We start from the raw sequence: 27,522 nt of genomic DNA on the forward strand, positions 1-27,522 counted from the left end.
CTTTCTTATTTTACATCCGAATTTCAGCGTTATGTTTGTTTGATTTTTTTCCCTTGATTCAAATCATCATTTTTTTCTGAGATGGACTTGACCTTTACCACAATAAAAATGGTCTTGCGTGGGCAGAATATTGTGCTGAGTGGGAGAGTATATACTAGCCAAGCAGCTAGCCCCCTCCCCCTTCATGGACCCAAAATGATATTGATGTATACGTTGAGGCCAAAACTTTACATACATCCATGAAATTCAGCGAAATTTGTTTTCTTGCCAAACATCGTGAAATTTACTATATCTTCAGAAGCATAAATACTATCATGACAAATTTGTGTCAAGAGCGTATAAGCTCTTTTACATGCCGTTTGGATTCAAGTATATTTCAGGTTGAATTTTCTTTGACAAAAAAATAATATTCATGACAAATGTATTTTCAAACATCGTTTCATAAAAATATATAAATGTCAAATTTATGAGTTATATATTGCATTTTCTATCATGATACTGAACAAAAGTGTAATCTGAAATGTTTGTGTTGAGAAGTACAAATATGAAATGTTTTTGTCAAGTTTTTATTTTTTGATTTGTCTAAAATATGAAGATTTTGGGGGAAAATGACACCTAAATATTTTTTCAGCTTCTGATTACAAAGCAATGTGATGAAGGGGCATGACATACTCATTTGTTTGATAAAGAATTTGCTTATTAACTAAGTAGATTTATTATATTTAATACTTGATGAAAAATGACAATTAGTTTGAGAAGAAGAAAAAGACGAAGAAGAAGAAGAGGAAGAAGGAAAAGAAAAAGGACGAGAAGAAGATGAAGAAGAAGAAGAAAAGGGAAAAGAAAAAGGACAAGAAGATGAAGGAGAAGAAGAAAAGGGAAAAGAAAAAGGACAAGAAGAAGATGAAGGAGAAGAAGAAAAGAGAATAGAAAAAGGACGAGAAGAAGAAGAAGAAAAGGGAAAAGAAAAAGGACAAGAAGAAGATGAAGAAGGAGAAGAAGAAAAGGGAAAAGAAAAAGGACAAGAAGAAGATGAAGAAGAAGGAAAAGGAGAAGAAGTAGAAGAGGGAGGAGGAAAAGAAGAAGGAAAAGGAGAAGGAAACATGAGAAGGAAAGGAGAAGAGGAAGAAGGAAAAGGAGAAGAAAAAGAAGAGGAAGAAGGAAAAGAAGAAAAAGAAAGATGAGGAGAACGAGGATGAGAAGAAATGAAGAGCAAATTACAGGTAAAGAATATAAATGTGAAGTTTGTCTATATTTGGAAGCAACCCAGATATGTGACCTGTAAACCAACCTATTTAAAAAGTGTATCCAGGCATGAATGATCTCTGTTAAAAACTGTTCAGCTTTCATTTTGATGAAAAATTCTTTTTTTCATAAACACCACAGAATAGATCATAAAATACGGAGAATGATGCCCGAGGCTACGATGTACCATTCGTAGACAGGGAGTCCTTTTTTTTTCTTTTCTTTTTTTCTTTTACATTTTACTTATCGTAGAGATTTTAGATACATACCAGGGACGGCAAATAGTCTAAGATCAAAAACATCTACAATAGAGACAAAATATTTCGTTTTTAAACAAGTATATAGGATATTTACTCCTTTCAATGGGAAATCTCAAAGTAATAAGTCAAGCCTGTCAAATTTCATCCAAGCCCCCCCCCCCCACACACACACACAAATACATACACAAGAACACGAAGTCAAAGAGAAATATTCCAAAGACTTTACATAAAATAAACATGACTAAAACATGTAAAAAAGAGAACACAAACTGCATCGTCTTTTGCCCATTTATTCATACATGTATGCAAGCAAACACAGTGGACAGTGAAAATAGAATCACAAATTATTAAAGGACAAGTCCACCCCAACAAAGACTTGATTTTAATAAAAAGAGAAAAATTAAACAAGCATAACACTGAAAATTTCATCAAAATCGGATGTAAAATAAGAAAGTTATGGCATTTTAAAGTTTCGCTTATTTTCAACAAAATAATTATATGAACGAGCCAGTTAAATCCAAATGAGAGAGTTGATGACATCACTCGCTCACTATTTCTTTTGTATTTTATTATATGACATATTATAAAATATTTTTATTTTCTAGTCATTGTCATGTGAAATAAAGTTTCATTCCTCCCTGAACACTTGGAATTCCATTATTTTAACATTTTGTGCTTCAGGCAAGGAGGTCCTAATCGTCAAATTCATAATAATTGAAATATTGTATAATTCAAACAATAAAAAACAAAAGAAATAGTAAGTGACATCATCGACTCTCTCATTTAGATGTAACTGGCTCGTTCGTATAACTATTTTGTTGAAAATAAGCGAAACTTTGAAATGTCATAACTTTCTTATTTTACATCCGATTTTGATGAAATTTTCAGCATTGTGCTTGTCCAATTTTTCTCTTTTGATTCAAATCAACATTTTTCTGAGGTGGACTTGACCTTTAAAAAGATAGGGACATACTCCACAGAAAACTATCTGTAAATTAAGTCATTTGTATATACCAAATATGACCAGCTTATGAATCAGTGGGAAAATATTCATTTTCAATCAAATAAGAAGGTGGAATAAGTTATATTTATGTAGGGATACATGTAGTTACGTAGAATTAATTAGATGTGTTTTGCCCAACTTTTATTAACTTTAAAGACCACAATTTTATTTGACTATTTACTTTATTTTATTTCTATGATTTCTTTTGTTTTTTCACCTTTGAATTCTGCTTGCTTGAAGAAACCTCAAACCATCATAAGACAAATTATCATTCAACACAGTTGTAAAGTATTGGGATATTTTCTGTTGTAATTTTGTTGTAACTTTGCCATTATGGCAACTACCATGGTAACAGGGCTCAGCAGCCAATCAGAATCAAGGTTTCCATGGTAGTTGCCGTAATGGCAAAGTTACAACAGCTGCATGTCCTTTATGAAACTGGGCCCCAGATATAAGAATTCATTCATCAGAATTAATGCAGAGTATTCACAATGCATTGACATGTACTTGTATGAAATACACTATACCACTCATTTCATGCAACATCAAAGCTTTCAATAAAATGTGTCCTCTTTCAAGAAGGAATGCTCTTAAAGCCCTTTTCACAAGCTTGGTGGTAATGACTGTTTACAACCGTTGCAATTATTTGCCGACATACATGTACATGTATATTGTGACCAAATGATCGTAAACGATCACACAGGCGATTGTGAAAGCCCCTTTTCACAAAGAAACAACACATCACATGATGCTTCCTGTTTTTCTCTCGTTTGACAACCAAATTCTAAAAGGTACTTTTAGAGGGAGACCATCATCTGTTTTCATGACGAGAGATATGACATCATCCATGTTTACATCACTCAGCGTAGAAGTACAAAAAGTAAAGATGCTAAATGAAAGTGAAATCCAGTTGACATGGTGACATACTTCAAGTAGAACCATTACACATTCAGTGTCACAGATGAGTGAGATAGGAACATGCTTCTTGACCTCTCAGTACTCTTGACCTTTTAGGCAATTTCCCATTGAGGTATTAGACAAAAATATTAAAAGATTTTAGTGTGACAAATAATGGAATATAAATCTCACTTACCCCATGACTGCTCTTATTCTATATGATACATAAAGGATACAACAATAAATTTTAATGCATTTCAGCAGAAACAGACTATAGAGTGCCTATGGGGGTGGTGCAAGAGAATATTTGCGATCAATTGCAAATATTCTGATGCAATTTTACAACTGATAGATCAAGGTCAGCTATAGCGATTCAGATCAAACTTCTTGTTTCAAGGAGCAGATGAGCAATCAATCACTAATTTCCAATTAACTACAAGACATATAATTGATTCAGGGACCAAAAATTGACTTGCAATTGATCGCAAGTTTCTTGCAACACCCCATAAGACTCGCTCAAAAGTTATACCAAAATGATGAAAAATAATCTTGGTTACAGCTATTTCACAGTAAATCTATGTTTCAGAATGTCTGAATTTTTGCTACACATGATCATTAAACTGAAATTTAAGAAGATCATTTTTGGTTACACAATTTGTAAAACCATGCATTCTCTTTAAAAGTTAAGACCAAACTTGCCTCAAAATACAATTTATAAATCAGCTCAGTTATCACCATTATCCATCTAATATCATCCAAGCGGATCCTGACAAATAAAGGGCCCCCTTGGAATAAAAAGCTCTAAGGGGACAATGGCAATAAATAGGTCAATTCGAATGTTTGAAGTGAACAAATTGTAGTATTGTGTAACAATTATCAGGATATAACAGCTAGTGATTCTAAAATATTTAAATACATTGTGCAGCCTTACAATGAAGATGACAATTTTAAGGAGTGAGAAAAATAAAATTATCACACCGACATGCATTACAGGAATAAAAAACAATATATCAATCAAAATTGTCCGTAAAAAAAACAAAAAAACTTCCATCTTCAACCACAGGGTAAACAAGATGGCTGCCATGTAACAAACATAAAACTGAATGCAATATCAAATTCAGTGATACAAGGGGACATAATAGACACTGCTAGATTCTTCTTTTCTTTTTTTCTACAATCTACTTTTGTAGATTTGTGATGAGTCAAGTTTTTTTTTTTACTGTAGCAGGAAACCTGCTAAAAGACATGGCATAGAATTCTGTTAAGTTTCCTTCAAAGAATAAACTGTTCTCTTAACATTCAAAGCACATTGCTAACCTGACTGTCTGTATTTTGTCCAAAACAAGCATTCGGTTAGTGTAGACAAATGGTCTATCCAAAGAATACGAACTGTTGTCTTTTCAGCATTCCATGATACATGTTTCCTGGCTTTCCGCAATTTGTCCAAAACAAAACATTCAATCAGTCAAACGGTTATCTGAGTAGGTAATCAATGAAGTGCTTGAATAGATGCCTTTGAGCCTTCCATACATACTGGTTTCCTGGCTCTCTGCATTTTGTCCAAAATCAATCATTCAGCAAGTTTTACGGCTCATTTAAGGGCTATACAAGTAATTGATGAAGAGCTTGAACTGTTGTCATTGGACATTCCTTACATGTTTCCTGGATACCTGAAGTTTGTTCAAATCAAATATTCAGTCAGTCAAATGCTTAATCCATTGAATGTACAGGTAACTGATGAAGAGATTGAACTGCTGCCTTTCTGAGAAGTCTTTGAGGATATCTTGTACCAAAAGCTATCATAAATTGTTCAAAATAGTTCCTCTTGGGATTGGTGTCCATGTAAAGTTTCAGCTGACCCACTGCTGGAAACGTTGCTTCTCTTTGCCCCCGGTGAGCTGTTTGAGAGCAGCTTTACCATAGCCACCCCGTCCACCATCATAGTCTGTACGGTACTCGTCCCTGACCTGGAAATAGGAATAGGAAATAACCACACAAGTAAAAAAAACAATAATAATAGAGGCAGAAGAAGGGTTAAAACATGACGTGATAGGACAAGAAGAAGCCTGAAACCCCCATGATTTTGTTATTTTATGTCAGTGTTGCACATTATGTCTGAGTATTTCCACTATTTTAAGACCTCATCTTACTAAAGATACTTCTCACTCTCTTCTATCCCTTTCTCATCTTCCAATAGACCAGTTTGTCGTTACCTTGGGCCTGTTGCATAAAACTTTTTACCTGAGAAAACTCTGATAAAAACTGAAAACTAAGGTTAGTCTGATTTCTGCCATTGACTTGAGCACAGGGCGAGTTTTCTCAGGTAAAAAGTTTTATGCAACGGGCCACTTATGGAGATATGGACAAGTTTGTTCAAACGACCTTTCCTTTCTTTCATTCGGACAGGTTAATTACAAAGCAAGATATCTGTTATTCACACTGTCCCTCGCTTACCGGGGGAAGGTTAATCTTTTTACTACAGAGCATCCACACGTACCCCCGATCAATGACCTTCAGATCACCATGCACAAAATGTAAGTACAATGTATGAACTGGTTTATTTCAATCTCTTTGATTCCACCACCCAATAGTCCTTTTCAGGACCACATCGTCAACCATAAGCATCTTTCATATTGTTGGCGTTCATCCAAACCGTTGTATCAGTCCATTTAGGTCAAAATCGATTTTTAGATTTTTACAAGTCCTATTCTATACACACTTAAATTTCTTGGCAGCAATTTTATTTATTTTAGTTTGTGAGATATGTAGGGATTTTCACAGCTACATGTATGCCATACAAATTGTTGATAAAATGCGCAAATCCCATTGCAAACTTGTATTGTAGCAAAGCAAACAACATCTGCGTGCACTTAAAGGCCACCGCACACCTTACAACCCGACCGGTTGCCAACTGGCTTGCGACTGGGTGATGTGACGTCACAGTTCTTGTCAGCTTGAGTGTCGCCGAACGGTCAGAAAGTAGCAAGGAAAATCGGAAGTATTTGACATGTTGAATCATTATGACTGGATCGCAAGCTCAATCCAACCTCCAGCCAATCAGACAGCAGAGTTGCTTAACGCGTATTATGATAAACGCATACGCAGTAGTAAGCGCAATTTCTAAGATGCTATGCCAAAAAGCAAAGAGCGCATGTGTGAGTCGCAGATCGGATCGCAAGCTGTGCCGTGTCGAGGCTTATGACTGCCTTGCGACTCATCTCCCCTCACTCAGTCGCAAGCCAGTCAGCTACCGGTCGGGTCGTAAGGTGTGCGGTAGCCTTAATATGCAAATGCGCGGTCAGTCAAACCATCGTTTCGGCACTGCATTGACTCTGCAAGTGAAAAAGTGATACAATGTTTTGACTAATCGCGTGCATTGAAATCGCAGTCAGGGTTGTTGTATCCCCTTTTGTACAGGGACAATCTAAACCGTTTAGATAAAAAATACAAGCATGTACACGTGTAGCTCTCTTGCGATATTTTCTCTGATCCTTGGATTTGTGTTGAAATTAAGATACCAATGTCAAGCAATTGGCTTGGTCTTTCCAACCATGTTTTTTTCTAGCAATGAATATGTTGTAAGGCTGAAGAACTAAGTGTGAAAATTAAAGTAAACTTTGAATTCGATTTTCTATGAAATGGGTTTGCACAGTCGTACGGGTGATACAACGATTCGGATGACTGCCAACGATATTATCTATACAGAGCTGCCAACCTGAAAAAGAACATTTCAGTATTTCTAAAGTTGAAAATCAGTATTTCGATGAGGAAATCAGTATTTAAAAAAAATACCATAGTTCAACACATAAAGCTGAAACTTTAGAAATCAGTATTTTTCTCACTTTTCAGTACTAAATACTGAAAATCAGTATTACTTGGCAGCTCTGCCTCACTGCCTGTACCACCATGCAAACCTTCACAGATCATCAAGAATATTTCTGTTATTAAAGTACATGTTTATAGTCTATAGATGGTTATTCAGGGGCCTTGTCTTACAAAGAGTTGCGATTGATCCGATCAATCGCAACTATGGACGGCCAGCAACATCAATATATAAAATGCTTGTTTGTTCAAAAAAAATTTCTAGATATGAATGTATATCCATAAATTTATTGATTTCTTGGCAATTCGGTGTGTTTTTCTTTGTTTACAAAGGACATTTTGCAAATTTACTGTAGAAAAAATTATGACACTGATGGATTTCCATCGAGTTAAGATTGATTGGATCAATCATAACTCTTTGTAAAACAGGGCCTGATCTCACCTGTCCTCCGCTCTTCCCTCGACCAAACTGCCTCCCTTCTTGAAAGCCTACATCCCAATCTGTCCTGATAATCCTATCGTCTAGACGTGTCCCGCTCACATATCGCATGCAGTTGGCTGCGTCTTCCCGAATGTAGTATCTGAATCAGCAGTCAAGATCAATTCTTCAAAATAATCTCATAGGCCCGTATTCTGATAGCAGGTTTAACTTAAACTCAGGTTTGAAGTTGTGCTTTAAGTGTGGAAAGCCAACTGTTACATAAATCACTAATGGTAGAGATATCATATTTCAGCTCATTTGGCTCTCAAATCAATATATCATTCATAATTGTCAAGGAAGTATAGATTATCTTCACCATCGATGAATCAGGAAAGAGCAGAGTAAACGTAAGAAACTTTCACTTTATGAAAAAATTTTGATACTTTTGGCTAAATACTTAAACCACAACTTTAAATCTGAGTTTAAATTAAACCCGACTTCAGAATACGGGCCATACACTTTAGTTTATCTGATGAAATAAATGATTATAATAATAATCCTAATAATGATTATAATGATAATAATAATCATAATAATAATATAATAGAATGCATTTTCGAAATGCTTTAGTTATATTTTAACCCTAAAATGGCCGGGGGGGGGGGGGCGAATCAACCCCCCTCAACATTTTCTCAACATTTTCACAAAGAAATACATAAGAAATTCATAAAACAATATAATACATAAGAAATTGACTTCCAAAACGAAGCTTTTTCAATCGCGATTGTCATGAACGCTACAAAAATTAGCATTCTAGGAGCTTTATTTAGTGAATTAGAGCAAAAAGTATGATTTATGCATAAATTAGTATAATTAATTCATATAAAATAAAATCTCATTATTTTGGAAAATTTTACCATACAGCCTTGTAGATTACATCGCACACTACCAGCGTGCAAATTTTTGCGGCGCTCTCAAGATCGGCGGCCGAGATCTCAGGTGGGGGGGGTTGAATCAACCCCCCCACCGCCACAGAACAGCCAAAAAAGCCCTGCCTACATGTAGTTAGGGTTAAATGCGACATACTTTCAAATCGGGCTACCCCCAAATCGGGTACCCAAGCAAATGTCAATAAATACCTTTGCCAAAGAAGTGCTTTTGGATTTGAGCCCTGGACCTTGTGATTCAAAGTCCAGAGATTTATGCACTAACCCACAGCATCTCCAAGAATTGATAGGTCTACTGAATTTCATCTGCGCCATCATTGCGCCTGCAATGTCAATAGCAAAATACATGCTTACTATAGCTCTGTGTGTGAAGCTGTGACTGCAGAGTGACGAACGATCCCTATTCAATTTTTCTACAGAGGCTTCAATAAATCCTTGAATGCAGAGAAAATTAGCAAATGTTTGGAATTTAGGAGTTATATTCACTTTAGCTTCATGTTTTCCTATAGTAATACAGACATATTTTAGAAATTGAGGCACAGGTTACACTATTTCTTTGCATGATAAATCAAGTGCGTAGCTTCACCAACATCGGGCAGCGAGATCGATAGGTGTACGGAAAACATGGAGGGATTTATGTACTATTAGTGAGGTTTTTATTAGTTTCTTCTTGGTTAAGAATTTTAGAATATTTATTACAAATTAGTGGAAAATAATTTGTTTAAAGATTAAAATTGGCATAGCTTTTATCGTTTGAAAACAAAGTGCGTAGCTTTGGGTCATCCCATCATATATTCAGAGTTGAAAGTTGGTATTGATACAAGGGGGCAAACTGGTAATGTGAGAGGAGGCTCAGTGACTATGTTTGTTTCTAGTGAAATTACCATAAAAGTTCCGAATGCCTTCAAATTAAATCAGCAAATAAATCAAGTAATAAATGGTAGTAGAATAATTTGTACAAAAAAAAGTAATGCCACAACATAAAATATATGATTTGTTCTTTTGTCTACATGTATTTATGAAATTGAAAATGTTCTCGACTCTTTTAAATTCACATACCAAACTTAAAATTTGATTGTCTAACATCACCATTAAGTAGATTTGTGTAAAGGATACTCTACGAAGCAAAAACCGCAGGGCGTTCTCTTCACCTTGTCGAGCCCCATAACAACACGCTTGATATCACCGCACTTAGAGAAGACCTCATAGATTTGTTCCTCCGTGGTGTAGAATGACAGGTTACCTACATACAAAGTGCTCGAGTCTTTCAGCTTTCGTTCTTGTTGGTCCATAGAGCCCTGTAATGAATCATATCACCAATTGAAGAGAAATGCCAGTAGTTGCCGTAAACACTGAATTCATGAGAAAGTCTGTAAAACCAGGCTTAATTGTCAGTATATCATCGAGGATCTAGATCTGGTACAGTCACATAAACTTAACTTTGTGAAATCTTGATCCACACTGAAAAATGTTCACACTGAAGATCACCAACACAGATAGGCACACATGGGACAGTGTCAAGCATTTGTCCCAAAGAAAGAGAAAGTAAGCCAAACATTGCCACCCTTATTTTGCCACACATGGGGGGTGTTTCACAAAGATTTAAGCATGACTTAAGTCGCACTTAAATGCCGACGCATACATGATATGAAACGCGCAATCTTATTGATAGATACGCGGTAGTGCGCGTCCTCATGGCACGATCTGACCAATGTGGTCAAGCCTTTCATACCGTACGCAACTCGGCATTTAAGAGCGACTCTAAGTCATACTTAAATCTTTGTGAAACACCCCCATGGACATATAACTGAGAACAAGGTTATAATCACTCATTGAATGAACAAGGTTATTATATAACCTTGTTCTCAGTTACATCTCATGTGTGGCAAAATAAGGGTGGCAATGTTTGGCTTATTTTCTCCTTTTCTATGGGACAAATGCTTGATTTTCTTACACTGTCAGTTTTCACTACAGCTATTCATCATATAACTTGACTCTTATGTAAATTTAATTTTTTATTCATTTTTTTCTTAATTAAAAATAGAGATTGAAAAATGAAATTTTCTTGCCATATTACTTTCCACCAATAGAGGGCGTACACAAAAATATGCCCAAAATTCAAGTTTTTGAGCACTCTGGTGAATACAAAAATTATTCCCAAGTTACTAATGAAAAATACATTGCAACTGTATGAAAATTAGTAATTTTGGTCACAAAAGTGATATTTTAATGATTTTTTAAAGTGTGTGCTCAATACAGCAGTGGCATACCATAGTTCTACCTGTAGATTCTCCACAGGCAGGATGGTAGCAGTGAACAAGTGGTTGTAACCTTGTTCATTGAATGAGTGGCCTAGGCCTACTTAGTCTTGAGGACGCAATGATGATTATTTTTGACAAACTGACATATATTTCATCACTGACGTCTTGACACTGTTGTAATACTGTGTTAAGCGAAGCACCATAATAAAGATGGATTCCCCTTGGAAATCCATCTTTTATATTAAAAATCACGTAATTGGTCGTGATTTTATTTAACTATGCACCTTCCTACACCTAATGCGTAATATTGGAAAAAAAGGGGAAAAAATAAAGGATTCTTACCAGACCGATGTCGCGTAGACCCCTCGATCCACATGTAATACCAATGTAAACAACGCAAATACAATGGCGTCGACCCTTGCACCGCTTATGTATTACGTACTTCCGGTTAGCGATGCCGTTCTAAACATTAATTTATAGATAAAAATTATTATTTTACAAATAATGAAATATATTAGGTAATTAGGAATTATCTATAAATTGTTCTTCAAAGAGGCATTGCGTATCGGACGTACGTAATACATAAGCGGTTCAAGGGTCGACGCCATTGTATTTGCATTATTTACATCGGTATTACACGTGGATCGAGGGGTCTACACGACATCGGTCTGGTAAGAATCCTTTATTTTTTCCCCTTTTTTTCCAATGTTTTTTTAAACCTTCCTACACATTAGGTGTAGGAAGGTGTAAAGTTAGATAAAATCATGACCAATTATGTGATTTTTAATAAAAAAGATGGATTTCCAAGGGGAATCCATCTTTATTATGGTGCTTCGCTTAACACACTATTACAACAGTGTCAAGACGTCAATGATGAAGAAGTATATGTCAGTTTGTCAAAAATAATCATCATTGCGTCATCAAGACTAGGCCTAGATTAGACCAAAAGCTTCGGTCTCTGTTATGTTGGTTGTTCAGCTGAACTTCGTTGGCATCACTCACCAAATACAGAGTTCTAGCGCGATCTGTACAGGGGACTCAATGGCCATATGTTTATGTACTAAAGATCGGATAAAACGGGGAAGTGAATTTGCGCGACAGCCGAGGTAAGTCACTGTTTTTTGTTCCTTTTAACTTGATTTTTCTCTGTTTTATGGCACTTAATGCCAAGAGGGAATATTAATTTGCATTTTTGTCGCGTTAATTTTCAAAATTTTTATTCATTAAAGACAAAAATTGAAGAGCCCCGAACGGGGAGATTTTGCATTGCAAGTCCCCTAATGGTGGCTGCACGATAGCGAGCCGTCTGTGTACGAGGAGAAATTTTTAAAAATGTAAAAAAAATCCTCGAAACAGACGGCTGCCAGCTGTCTAGGCCTAGATAGTAGATCTACTTGTTTAGGGGTTCATTTCTTTCAGGGAATAGTTGCCAAGAGTATCGTTTTGTTTCCAATACTTGTTAAGGGGTGCATTTTCAGAATATGGAAGATACATCGCTGTACTTGTTTAGGGGCTCAATTCTGGGAATACTTAATTGCCAATAGGCCTAGGGCTAGGTCTACTTGTTTCCAATACTTGAAGGGTAGTAGTAGGAAGCAACGCACCCATGGTTTCAAATCATCTCGCATGCGAAGGATTCATATGCACCTGGTGCACGCGAATCTTTCACACCCTTTTTACTAAAATAACGATGACTTTACATCATAGCTAAGAATTCTAATTGTGCCATGACACTTACCGAACCATATGGATCGTTTGTTGAATTCTCTTTGCTGTTTTTTTTAATAAAATGAGAGCATTTTTCGTGATCTTCACGTAGATACCTTCTGCTCAGCTCAGCATGGATATCAATTTTTGCCTAAAGAGGGCGCGCGATATTATTCACATTTGTTTACGGTTTTGCAAGCTAGCTGCATTCTAGGCGATCAGCATTATTTTCTTGCTCGTTCAATCCACTTTCATCATCATCTTGTCAAAAGATGGCATACTTTACCAATAAGTATATACATGAGATGCAACCTGTTGATTTTTTGGTACAATTTCCTATTATGCGCTGACGACTTGAATCGAGAATGATCGATAGGAAAAACTGCTTTTCGATTGTTGTTTGCATACTTTCCACCGCAGTATCAAGGATAACTAAGGGCGGATTGAATGGTTGATATTTTGGAGGTAAGCGTAGCCTGGGGCGTTGTGGGGAGTGAAAATTATATACTGTACGTACTCACTCTCCACTAATGCCTGGAATCACCGTACATGCCTTTGCGTGTAGGACAGGATTACCCATGGTGAACCTAGACCTAAATCACCAATTTTAGTTATAGTTTTTCGCCCAAAGTTATGTACATGGGCAAGTTTTATGTTTACCCCCATTTAATTATATTTTTCTTACTTTTCGTTAAATAAATAGTCGTAGTCGCAGTCGACTGCCAACTTGGATTAAAAAAATACTTGCATCTGCCGATGGATATCAGGAATCGCAAAATATTATTTTTATCGATAAATATCATATAAATTACTTTATGATATTTATCAACCGAAACAAATATTTTACGAATCGTGATTTTTATTGACAAATGCAAGTATTTTTAAAATCTAAGTTGCAGCTCTGCACGCGTGTTACCGCGTGTGCATCTAGGTATCATAACAAAAGAAATCAAAATGGCGGAATAAACAGACGGGGGTAAGTGAACGCTCTTGCTCTTAACTTCTTTCAATTTTACGACTATTTATTTAGTGAAAAGTAAGAAAAATATAATTAAATGGGGGTAAACATAAAACTTGCCCATGTACATAACTTTGGGCGAAAAACTATAACTAAAATTGGTGATTTAGGTCTAGGTTCACCATGGGTAATCCTGTCCTACACGCAAAGGCATGTACTGTGATTCCAGGCGTTAGTGGGGAGTGAGTACATACAGTATATAACTTTCACTCCCCACAACGCCCCAGGCTAGGTAAGCGATAAAAACAGTTTTATAAATAATTCCTTTAAGGCTTTTTAAAATGAAGTTAAAATACAAATGTTCAATTGCAAGAGTCATAGTGGAGAAATATTGAAAGGTGTGGCGTGTTTTATTCCCTCACATTCGTGTGATGAATGAAAACGTCAAAGTCCACTATGAAATCACATGCGTTGTGCGAGGTTAGTATTACTAACCTCGCATGTTGCACTTGTTCACTGCTACCATCTGGCCTGTGGAGAATCTACAGGTAGGACTATGGTATGCCAATGCTGTATGTAGCACAACGAACAATTGTGTACAACGGATAGCGGAGCGTGAACGTAGCGGTCGTGTACATTTTTGCTTATTACATGACGTCATCCAGCCCTTGCCGAGAACCAATTTATGAATGAAAATATAGTAAGCATGCGCAGTGCAAGCCTTTTATTTCCCCACACAGAATTCCACCAAAACAAGTGTGCAATTCTCTATCACCTCGTACCAAAATCGACCTAGAATTTCACTTTCCCGTATTTTATATGAATTATGAAAGGTATTCTCGGAGGATCTATTTTCTCACCGATACTGCACAGGTAAGCAAATTTCGATTACATGTACTTCTTGCTTTTCCGTCAAAATCTTACGAATTAGCGTCTATATGCCATCGTGTTCGTTGGAATTTGTAGAGTCTATCGCAACGTGCACAAAGTCAATTGGCTTCCGGGTTTCGGAGCGTCGCGTGAATATGCATGAAATTGCAGAGTTTCGATAATTTTTGATCGATACCGGAGCGATCCGATCACGAACCAAAGCTATTTACAGCGTACACAACGTGACCGGATATCGTTATCGCTATCGATACTTCCGCACGCAGTCCGAAGGAATTATTTTTTGGACCACGTGGTCATGACGTGATCTGCGCGATTGACCAATAAGCGGTCTTCGAATCGCTGTGCGGAGACGATCTATCCGTTGTACACAGTCTATGGACAATTGTTCGTTGTGTATAGCACTCACTTTAAAAAATCATTAAAATATCACTTTTGTGACCAAAATTACTAATTTCCATACAGTTGCTATTTATTTATCATTAGTAATGTGGGAATAATTTTTGTATTCACCATATTTTTGTGTACGCCCTCTATTGGTGGAAAGTAATATGGCAAGAAAATTTTGATTTTTTTTATCTCTATTTTTAATTAAGAATAAATGATATAAAGAATCAAATTTAAATAAGAGCCAAGCTGTATGAATTAACAGGTCTAACATGTCTAATGGAAGCTGTCAGTGTAAAAAATCAAGCATTTGCCCCAAAGAAAAAGAGAAAATAAGCCAAACATTGCCACCCTTATTTTGTCACACATGGAGATATAACTGAGAACAAGGTTATATTATAACCTTGTTGATTGAATGAGTGGCATGTTGTGTGAGTGGAAGCAACGGGGTCCGGACAGCCCGACCACCAGACAGCCCGACCCTGGACAGCCCGACCCGCTGCCCTGGACAACTCGACCCGGTCGAGTTGTCCAGGGTTGGCTCTGAATCGGACAACTCGACCACTTGAATTCTTCTTCAAAATTTCATTAAATAAAATTTCAAACTTTACTTCAAAAGTATTTTCCCGCATAATCCATGCTTCTTCAATATATTCTCGACAGAAAAATTGACATTTCAGTGCATTTTGAGCTATTTTGAAAGAAAATATAGCGAGTTCCCTTGCAACGAGAAAAATCCGATACCGCCGGCGAGCTGTGTTCATTCAACTTACAACTTGCAAATTTGAGTTGATTTTTCCGTCACTACATATTTTGATGGTGAGTGTGTGCTATTTTGTATTTTCATATTCCATTTTCACATTTTCTGTACTTATTTAAAGTTATTGCATTTCACAAAACTGATAATTAATGCAAACTTTTTGAGATAGTTCACCTGGAAAGGACACCGATGCGGTGCTTCGCCTCGCCGGCCGGCTGGTCGACCGGCTGTGCTGTGATTGTGACTGAGTGAGCTGAGGCAGTCGGCTCAACTAGAGCGAAGTCATGCAACTTATTTTAGTTAATTTTCCGTCTCTTGACATATTTCCCATTTTCCAATGGCGAGAGTGTGCTATTTTTGTATTTTCACACTTCTACTTATTAAAAAGTTTTTTTAATATCACTAAGCTGATTATCAGTAGGACAGTGACTGCGTGGTCTGAGAATGCGCTTCCCAATTAAAGTAACCAGCCTTCACGCCCTTCAGGCCGCGGGGGGGGGGGTGGTGCTTCCAACCAACATCTAAACCAATTAAGGAAATACATTTGTAAGTTATGAAGTTTACGATATGGAATAGTTTATTGAAAAAAACGTACCGAAATTGAAAAACTTGTTTTTATCAAAATCTAAATTTTAAAACTTGCTTTTCCTTATCGAAAAACATGTCTCTTATTTTTTTACCTGTCAGTATCTGTCACAGCTTTTTTAAATGCAAATTCCACTGGAAACAACGGGTCTTCTGGAGGATACAAGCACTTGGGCTGGTCCCAACCACCTACACCCGGGATGAGAAGAGCCTAGGTTTCATACTCGACAAGCGATGGCCTTTCCATTTCTTTCACGAGCAGAAATGATACCGAGTTCCAATGACTTGGGCATCAGAGCAGCAGTCCCTTGATCGATGAGGTAAGTACAGCTTCTTAGATAATATCAAATTTGTGCACTTCATGCAGGCATATCAAATTTCAATTTTTATTTTTTGGTATTTTCAAATTCTTTAAATGAAAGAAAGAACAATTGAATTGAACATTTACTTATTATTTCTTTTATACATTGTTTAAATTGAACAAAAATTTAACTTTTTTTTTTATATATATGCATTGTATTCATAAAAATTCAAAATTGCTTCTTAAAAATGTAACTACTACATGTTTAGGTTAACATTCTAAATTAATTTTGGGTATGTAGGGGTTATGCTTAATTCATGAGGAACATTTATGTCATACACATATAGATGATACCAAGTATTGTTCAAGTGAGCTTGAAGGGGAAGTTCACCCTGACAAAAAGTTAATTGTAAAAACAGCAGAAAAAATCATTAAAAATATTGACAAAGGTTTGAGGAAAATCCATCAAAGAATTGAAAAGTTATTAGAATTTCAATTATTGGATTTGTTGTCATGTGCGAGCAGCATTTCTGCATAATAAATGGTAAAAAGTCAAGAAATTGTAATTTTCTAAGAAAATTGAAACTGGTTTTACTATTCCTTTTGTATATATTCAAAGACAAAACATTTCACACCCAAACATGAAAAGAAAACAAAAATAAGTCATCAGGAACCATTGAAAAAATTGAATTCATGAATTTTATATTACAAAACATATGGGGCAGCTGCTCATTTATGACGCCACAAATCTAAAACTTAAAATTCAAATAACGTTTTGAAAATTTTCCTCATACATTCACCAATATTTTTTTGGTATTACTTTTCTGCTATTTTTACGACCAACTTTTTTTCAGAGTGAACTTTCCCTTTATGATATTGAATTAGTTGCAATTAATTTAACTTTAATATATTTAAAAGTATTTGCTTCTAAACTGAAGGTTGAAATGATTTGATTTGTTTCAGTAGCAAAAGAGGTGCAGAGCTTCAAATAGTTGAAATTACTTTATTTTATTTCTATCTTTCCAGCTCTTTGAGACCACCTGAATTGCAAGCTCTGTATGGCCAGTTTTTGTGTGACAAAATAAAAGATGAGGAAGGGTTGAAAATCCCTCCAGCTAAGTTAGGGATCATGTAATTGCCATGGAAACCAAATATAGTAATGTATAACAGGTTGTATATTCCTGAAAGTGCAATTGTTGGATAAATGTTAATTTATATTGGCACTAATGTAATTTTAAGATTGTCCTTATTTTTAGCTTTACATAAACACCAAAAGCAGAGAATATTGTTCCCAGTTGGAATTGTGTCATATTTATTATCATAATAGTATTATCATAATTGTGGTAATGTAATCCTATTTGAAATTTTGAACCAGTATTTATTTTGTGTGGGATATAATATGTTTTATATACACTGAAGTTCAATATGTGTTACTATGTAATTTTAGATCTGATCAAGTTTACCTTAATGTTACTTAATAAAACCCACTTAAATCCAAAAAAGTATTTTGAATATTTGGTTCTTGCACTATTTTGTATCCCTTTTCTCGCTAAATATTTACCTTTTATTGAGAGCTGTGTTGACGGGTTCCATGACATTTGCTCTGGCAAATTCCACACCATAATCTTATGAACAGCTTCAACCAGTAAGGTCTAAACCTAACTTAAAACCATATTGCAACCCTGAAGTTCCCTGAACCTCTATCTTAAGGGGCTTTCACAATTGCTCGTGCGATTGTTTGCGATCACTTGGTCACAATATATGTTGCACAGAATTGCAACGGTGAAGGGTCGTAAGTAGTCACGCAACCAATTGTGAAAGGGGCTAGCCTGGGGCAATTGTCGCAGGAGCAAATGTTGTGTCACATGGTAATCAGATGGAGATGATTGGAGAGATGAAGATGGGGGGGGGGGGTGAAGATGGTGAAAGGAGGGATGGCCATGATGGGGAGTGATGGAGTTGAGAGGGGTGTGGATGATGAGTGGATGGAGATGAGAGGAGGGATGGGGATGATGCAAGGATGGATGGAGATGATGCGGGGAGGGATTGAGATAAGGTTTAGATATGAGGATGGAGAGGAGTGGTGGAGATGGTGAGAGGATCGAGTAGAGATGATGAGGTGAATGGAGATGATGTGGAAGGGTTGACAGGAGTAGGGGGTGGAGATGAGAGGAGAGATTGAAATGAAATGGGGATGGAGATGCGAAAATGGTTGGAGAAGACGGGAATGGAGATAATGGGGGTGGAGATGTCAGGAGGCGTGTTGATAACGGGAGAAGAAAGATATAAAGGGCAGGGGGATCATCATCACAAACATTATTGCCTCCACCAACTTCATCATCATCAATATCATTACCGTCATCGTCATTATGACATTATCATCACCACAAACTTCATCATTATCATTGGCGCAATGAGTGAAAGATTTTGAGGGGTAAGATGTGGCCCATCATGCCAAAGTTATTTTTTTTTAATTGTGAATGAGTAAAATTTTTGACATTTTTATTACACAAACTCATTTTTTTAATTTTGAATAAACCTAATTTCATATAATAAAATACAAAGAACAAGTGGAGATGTGACATCATCAGCCCACCTAATGAATATTCATGATGACTATTTTTTACAAAATATTACTAAACTTTAAAATTCAATAACTTTGCTATCTGTTGTCCGATTTTGATGAAATTGACGGCATTTTGCTCAGTGCAGTGAATTCTACTCTATATATTAAGCTATAAATACTTTCAGCCTGGACCACCCCCCTTTAATCAAAAAGTGGCACGAATATTCATCTTTGGATAAAGATATGCAAGATTCATTTTTAAATGTGTTGGAAACGGCACTACCATGGGAATAACAAAAGACGGGGTATTAATTTCCTTCAGTTCAGTGGTATCCCTTTTCTGCACTTTTATTCCTTTACATTATTTTTTCCTTTCTTTATTTGCGCCCCCTGAATGTGCCCCCTAGATACGACCCTGACTGACCTGGGTACAATACTAGTTTTATCTACTTGATGGTAGCTCCCCAAAATCTATCAACTTTTGACATGGCTGCCGAATAAAAAATATATCACTTTGGGGGGGGGGGACCTACATATATAATAAAGCCAACTTTCAAATGACACCAAAATGTGTTGAGCGAGCACTTCCCACTTAAACATAAGGGTATGAAAATTAGGCTGGGCAGGAAATAGCCTTCCAATTTCAGTCAGTTTTTGATAGGCAAATCCGTTAGAACCTGCAAAGTTAAGGGTGTTGTGATAAATTAATGATCAATCGTGGCCAGTTTTGGTTGTTAAAGCAAATTTCATAAATTAATAAATTGAACTTTAATGCATGAGTGAAGTTCAACACACATTGCATTTTGGGGGGCAGCATTTAAACTTTATTATGTGGATCTCAGCAATGTGTTCATGGGAGTCGGGAGAATAGAGGGTGAGATGGAACTTGGAAGTGGGAAAAGTAGGTTGATGGAATAAGGTTCAACAGAACATTTAGCCCCCCCCAAAAAAAAAAAAAAAACTCGCTCTCACCCGCCCTCCCCTTCTGATTGCTCTTACATGTACGTATGAAGTCCAGAGCAGAATTTTCGGAATTTAAAGGACAAGTCCACCCCAACAAAAACTTGACTTGAATAAAAAGAGAAAAAATCAACAAGCATAACACTGAAAATTTCATCAAAATCGGATGTAAAATAAGAAAGTTATGACATTTTAAAGTTTCGCTTCATTTCACAAAACAGTTATATGCATATCTTGTTCGGTATGCAAATGAGGGAACTGATGACATCACTCACTCACTTATTTCTTTTGTATTTTATTATATGAAATATGAATATTTTGATTTTCTCGACATTTCATGTGAAATGAAGTTTCATTCCTCCTTGAACACGTGGAATTCCATTATTTTAACTTCCATTATTTTAACATTTGTGCTTCAGGCAAGGAGGTCCTAATCATTAAATTTGTAAAAACGGAAATATTGTATAATTCAAACGATAAAAAACAAAAGAAGTGAGTGGGTGACATCATCGACTCTCTCATTTGGATGTAACTGGCTCGTTCATATAACTATTTTGTTAAAAATAAGCGAAACTTTGAAATGTCATAACTTTCTTATTCTACATCCGATTTTAATGAAGTTTCAGCATTGTGCTTGTCTGATTTTTCTCTATTGATTCTAATCAAAACTTTCTGAGGTGGACTTGACCTTTAATGATAAGTTCCGAAAATTGGGGCATCAAGTTTTACCCATCAATCCTTCTGTCAAAAATTTATCAATAAATCACTCAATGTGCAAGATGCTTGATCAAACATTCATTTTTTTCAATAAATTATTTAATAAATCATCATCGGCCTTATCAGTCAATTTCTTGGTAATCATTTTGGCACCCCCTAGTTCAAGTATCAATCCCCCCCCCCCCTTAGTTCAAACATCAATTTTGCACTCCTACATGGATAGAACATGGCAGCGGATAAGGTTTTAATATCAATGACACCCTTAAAATTGTTATGAGGGAATGTGGTGACCGGGGATAAAATCTTTGAAGAATTTGAATAGTAAAAACTTAGTTGATTCTAGAGCAAATTGATGACATGAATGAAATAGTACATTAATACATAATATGGCCCACATATATAGCGATTATTTTTCTTTGTGGTCGAAAAAACTTGGTAGGGCTTGAGCGATTTTTTTTGGGGAAGGGGGGCTTTAATCCCCCCCCCCAAAAAAAACACCTGAAGAAGAGCAAAAGGGAGGGAAAGAAGAAGAGAAAAAGTTGAAAGACAGAGCGAATGAAACAGTGGAATGGGGGAGAAAGGAAAAAGAAAAAAAAACAGAAAAAGCGAGAGAAGAGAGTGACGGTCCAACTTTAGGCCTTTTGAGATAACCTAATCGTGTTTTTGAGAATGAAATTATGATTTTCTTAAACTTTGGTCTGCAGGATTATCCCCACAACATATTTATCTTGGTGCCCCCTACAAAAGTTCAAGGCCCCCAGTGCACCCAAAGCTGAATAAACCCAGCTACTCCATGCACTGATGAGATCGAGTCAATGGATTGCATCATTTCCAAGAGGTTCTCAATCATATTCCTGAGATGATGAAAAGGATGTTGGTGGCGATGGTGATGATGAACATTGGTGATGACGGTGACAATGGTGGTGATGATGATATTGGTGATCATGATGATGATGATTATGATGGCGATTATACTGGTGATACAATGACAATAATGGATGATGTTGTGATGATGGTGGTGATGTGATGAAGATTATGGTGATAATAATGATGGCGATGATAGTGGTGATGGCGATGATTATGATGATGATGGATGATAATGATGTTGGTGTGATGATGATGGTGGTGATGGCAATAATTGTGATATTGATGGTGGCGATGATAGAGACGATGATGTTGGTGATGATGTTGAATGATAATATGAAGATGGTGATGATGATAGCGATAGTGATTATGGTGATGATGATAAGTGGTGATAATGATGGCGATGAATATAGCGATAACGATTGTGGTGATGATGATGATAATTAAGATAATGGTGATGATAATGATGGCGATGATAATAGCATAGTGATTTGGTGGTGATGATGATGATGGTGGTGATGATGGCAATGATTGTGACGATCGTGGTGGCGATGATGTTGGTGGTGAACTGGTGATGATGTTCCATTCCTCCTCTACATCCCCTCATCTCCATCGCCTCCTCATCTCTGCTCCTCTCAGCTTCATCTCTCATCGTCCTCCCCTCCATCCTTTCCCTCATAATTTCAATCCCTCCTCTCATCATCTTTTCCTCTCATCTCCATCCTTCCTTTCATCTCCATGCCTCCTTTCATCATCTCTATCCCTCTCATCGCCATCCCTCCTCTCATCATCTCCATCCTTCTTCTCATCTCCAACCCACTTTTCATTACCATCCTTTTCACTTCACCGTCTCCATCCCTCCAATTTCAACTTCATCTCTCCCAAAATGTCCACCTGATCACCACAGCACTTAACAGTGAAATGTTCAGCAGAAAAAAATACATGGGAGTAATAGAACCCAATATTCACAATACTTTTTAGTAGACTCTTTATTTTCTATGTAACAATGTGATAAACTTGATCACAACTAAAATTACTAAGTAACACATAATTTTCTGTTATATCTTACAAACAGTAGGGGAAGGCGGGTAAGTTGTGATAGTTTTTGCTTTTTGCATGTTAGAATTGATATGATTAATAATCTTGTCGAAATAAGTACATTGCCTTTAAATTTAATTCTTCTGAAATATTTTCCACCTATATATAACTTTCTATCCCCACACTGAAAGTCATCGTGACCTTTTAAAAAAACAATGTCAAATGGCTCAACTTGCCCCATATATGGGGTAAGTTTGAGCCATCTTCTGGGGTAAGTTGAGCCACAAAAACTATGTACAAAGTGTATGAGGGGAGAACCAGCATGTCAATTTTTTGTTTAGTCTTTTCACTTGCTAATTCTCTATAAATACTAACATCCTTTAAAAGGAAAAGAGCAGTCATGTAAATTTGCTCCTTTCAGCCGGCATTTCAATCAATTTTTATGGTTTTTTAAGATACATTACCATAGGAATTACCATGGCTCAACTTGCCCCATGCTGTTCGGCTCAACTTACCCCAGTCCGAACTAGTAAGTGCGATAATTTTGTATCCACACATTTATTATGCATCCATCATATAAAAGACTATGACAAGAATGAAGATCTATACCTGGACTAACATGTGTGTTTATAAAGCACTTATTTATTTCACACTCTTTTTTAATTTTTTGGCTGAAATTCATATTTTTCCCTCTAAAAAACTACTTTTTGTTTCAAAGTTGAAAACATTGTGGTGGGGTTAGGGGTTATGCTATGGGTCATCAATACATGACACCACCACAGTGTCTGACTCATTCATTATTGGCCTGGGGCTGGTGGCTCAACTTGCCCCTATGCTCAACTTACCCCGCCTTCCCCTATAGCATAACAAAACATGGTCTTGTTATGCTGTTGAAAAAAAAAACATACATAAAGAAAATCAAATAGTGCACCATTCCTGGTATATTTGTTTACTATTTATATATTCACAAATTCATGTGTGCCCAGTCATACTTTTGCCTCTTAGTATAAAAAGCAATTGCCAGTCCAACTTCAGACAAATAATTCCTGCTATACTTCCTTAAACTTAAAGCCTGCTATATTTGTATACTATTTGTGCATATTCACATATTCATGTGTGCCCATACTATATTTGTTGATTTGTAACTCTGATTGAGAACAATATCCTCTGCTTTGGGTGTGAATGTAACAATATAGACAATCTTAAAACTACAATAGTAACCATACACATTAACATGTAATAATTAATTGCCCCTTTTGGTTTAAGAATATACATTTCAAAATTTATTGCATATATATTTGATTACCATGACAACTAACTTAACCCTAACATATGTAGAGGGCTCTTTCAAGGTTAATTAAGTCCACCCCAGAAAATTGCTAACTTGAATACATAGAGAAAATCAAACTAGTATAGTGCTACAAATTTCATCAAAATCGGATTTAAAATAAGAAAGTTATGACATTTTAAATTTTCGCTTATTTTTCGTAAAACAGTGATATGCACAAATAGGTGAGTAAGTCGATGATGCCCATCACTCACTATTTCTCCTTTTTTTATTGTTTGAATAATAAATATTTCATTTTTTTTAAATAGATCTGATTTGACAATAAGGACTAATTTGACTGAACCATATTAGCATTAAACAATGATAATTCCACATGTTCAGGGAGGAATTAATCGTTGTATCACTTGACAATGAGGAGAAAATCAGAATATTTCATACAATAAAATACAAAAGAAATAGTGAGTGGATAACGTCATAGTCTCCTCATTTGCATACCAGCCAGGATTTGCAGATAACTGTTTTGTGAAATTAAGCGAAACTTTAAAATGTCAAGACTTTCTAATTTTACATCCGACTTTGATGAAATTTTCAGTGTTATGCTTGTTGGATTTCTCTCTTTTTATTCAAATCAACTTTTTGTTAGAGTGGACTTGTCCTTTCAGCACTTCCTTACAATTTTGTTTTATAAATAAAAACAAGCTAAGTACGGTTTGCAATCCATGTTGTCTCAACTAAGTCAAACAGCTGAAAAGATGAAATGAAGTATGAAATGAATTATTGACAAAATTATTGTAATTTCAAATATTTGAAGATCTGCAGTCTGCACCTCTTGATAATAAAAGAAATTTGACCATTTTCAATCGTCACCTTGTCTTGAACAATTTAGAAGCAAATACAAGTTTAATATATCAAAGTTAAGTTAATTTGCTAAACACACTAGAACCATACCTGTTATCTTCTGGAAGATTTACATAACATAAAGGATCCACATAAATTTCGCATTACCATACCCAAAAATTAATTTGAAATGTTACAACTTCTACGAAACCTATAAGTAATTTCTTTGTTCAATTCAAACAATTAATGTATAAAGAAAAATAGTAAATTCATTTATATTCAATTGTCCATTCTTTCTTTTAAAGAATTTGAAAATACAAAAAAAAAATAAATTTCACTTTGATATGCCTGCATGAAGTGTGCAAAAATTGATTTATTGTATCTATATTCTATAAAGCTGTATTTACCTCATCGATCAGTGGACTGTCGCTCTGATGCCCAAGTCATTGGAACTCGGTAATATTTCTGCTCGTGAAAGAAATGGAAAGGCCATCGCTTACAAGTCGAGTATGAAACCTCTTCTCATCCCTGGTACAGCCCAAGTGCTTGTATCCTCCAGAAGACCCACTGTTACCAATGGAAGTTGCATTTAAAAAAGCTGCGACAGTAATCGATAACAAAAAGCAAGTTTTTTGATTTTGATAAAAAGTTAAGTTTTTCAATTTCGGCAGAATACATTTCATTTTTCAATAAACTATTCAATTTTGATAATTTTAAATACCCAATCTATTGTCAGTTGTTTACCCCCCCCCCTGCCCTTCAAAACTTCGAAAACAATAAAAAAATTGACAGTTATTTAAGAACAAAAATAAACAATGACACTTTCCTACAAAAATTGTTAACTTCATAACTAGTTACATGTACATGTGCCGGCTACTGAGACATTTTCAAATCTATTTCCTTTTAGTTAGTGACATTAAAAAAAAAACCTTTTTAATAAGTGGAAGAAGCATAAAAATACAAAAATAGCACACTCTCGCCACTGGAAAATGAGCAATATGTCAAGATACGGGAAATTAACTAAAATAAGACAGTTGACCTCGCATAGCTATAGTCTTGAGGACGCAATGATGATGATTTTTTTTTAGATGACATATATACTTCATCATTGACGTCTTGACACTCTCTCCATACTGCCTTCAGCGAACGACCAAAACAAAGATGGATTCCCCAAAAAAATCCATCTTTTTAAACCGAAATCAAGAAAATTCATTTACTTTTATTAATTCTTACACCTTCCTACGCCTAATGCGTAGGAAGGTTTTAAATATTACTTTAAAAAATGTAAAAAAATGAAGATTTCTTACCTAACTGATGCCGCGTAGACCCCTCGTTCCACATGTAAACAACGGAAATACAATAGCGTCGACCCTTGAACCGCTTATGTATGACGTACTTCCGGAAAGCAATGCCGGCTTAACGAACAATTTAGAGATAAAAAATCTTATTTAACAAATATTAAAATTTATTTTGTGATCATAAATAATTCATATTAATATATATAAGTTATTCATGATTACAAAATAAATTTAATATTTGTTAAATAAGATTTTTTATCTCTAAATTGTTCGTTAAGCCGGCATTGCTTTCCGGAAGTACGTCATACATAAGCGGTTCAAGGGTCGACGCTATTGTATTTCCGTTGTTTACATGTGGAACGAGGGGTCTACGCGGCATCAGTTAGGTAAGAAATCTTCATTTTTTTACATTTTTTAAAGTAATATTTAAAACCTTCCTACGCATTAGGCGTAGGAAGGTGTAAGAATTAATAAAAGTAAATGAATTTTCTTGATTTCGGTTTAAAAAGATGGATTTTTTGGGGGAATCCATCTTTGTTTTGGTCGTTCGCTGAAGGCAGTATGGAGAGAGTGTCAAGACGTCAATGATGAAGTATATATGTCATCTAAAAAAAAATCATCATCATTGCGTCCTCAAGACTAGCATAGCTAGCTAGTTGAGCTGACTGCCTCACTCAGTCACAATCACAGCACAGCCGGTCGCCCAGCTGGCCGGCCGGCGAAGCACCGTATCGGTGTCCTTTCCAGGTGAACTATCTCAAAAAGTTTGCATTAAGTATCAGTTTTGTGAAATGCAATAACTTTAAATAAGTACAGGAAATGTGAAAATGGAATATGAAAATACAAAATAGCACACACTCACCATTAAAATATGTAAAGTGACGGAAAAATCAACTCAAATTTGCAAGTTGTAAGTTAAATGAACACAGCTCGCCGGCGGTATCGGATTTTTCTCGTTGCAAGGGAACTCGCTATATTTTCTTTCAAAATAGCTCAAAATGCACTGAAATGTCAATTTTTCTGTCGAGAATATATTGAAGAAGCATGGATTATGCGGGAAAATACTTTTGAAGTAAAGTTTGAAATTTTATTTAATGAAATTTTGAAGAAGAATTCAAGTGGTCGAGTTGTCCGATTCAGAGCCAACCCTGGACAACTCGACCGGGACGAGTTGTCCAGGGCAGCGGGTCGGGCTGTCCAGGGTCGGGCTGTCCGGTGGTCGGGCTGTCCCGGAACCGAAGCAACGTAAAAGTGAATGCGTGGGGTTGTGTAGCTAGGTAGGCTCTAAACGAACAAAAAAAGGAAACATGGGGTTAGTTTACAGGGTGTTACCCACTAAATTCAAACAATTTGACAGTTTAAACAAATTATGCAAAATCATACCCTAAAATGCTGGTCTCTATAGGCACTAAGCTCAGTCATACGGTCTGATTTTAAAGCCATTTTCGGTATTTTTCTGCCAGTCCTAGACAGGAAAACTTCCAAGCGAAACGCCGACAATAATTTTCAATG

General features: G+C 36.0%; 1 protein-coding gene across 1 annotated transcript; it reads right to left on the bottom strand.

The window, feature by feature from the left end:
- Positions 1-5,222: 5,222 nt before the first annotated feature.
- LOC121429622 (nuclear cap-binding protein subunit 2-like) lies at positions 5,223-27,522 on the bottom strand. Its single transcript, XM_041626752.1, has 4 exons — positions 27,394-27,522; positions 9,712-9,893; positions 7,670-7,808; positions 5,223-5,372 (listed from the first exon to the last, which is right to left on the bottom strand). Exons 1-4 carry the CDS (start codon positions 27,451-27,453, stop codon positions 5,256-5,258), a joined length of 498 nt encoding a protein of 165 aa, XP_041482686.1. The 5' UTR covers positions 27,454-27,522; the 3' UTR covers positions 5,223-5,255.

The sequence above is a fragment of the Lytechinus variegatus genome, chromosome 16 (genome assembly GCF_018143015.1).
Source record: "Lytechinus variegatus isolate NC3 chromosome 16, Lvar_3.0, whole genome shotgun sequence".
NCBI classification, from domain to species: Eukaryota; Metazoa; Echinodermata; class Echinoidea; order Temnopleuroida; family Toxopneustidae; genus Lytechinus; species Lytechinus variegatus.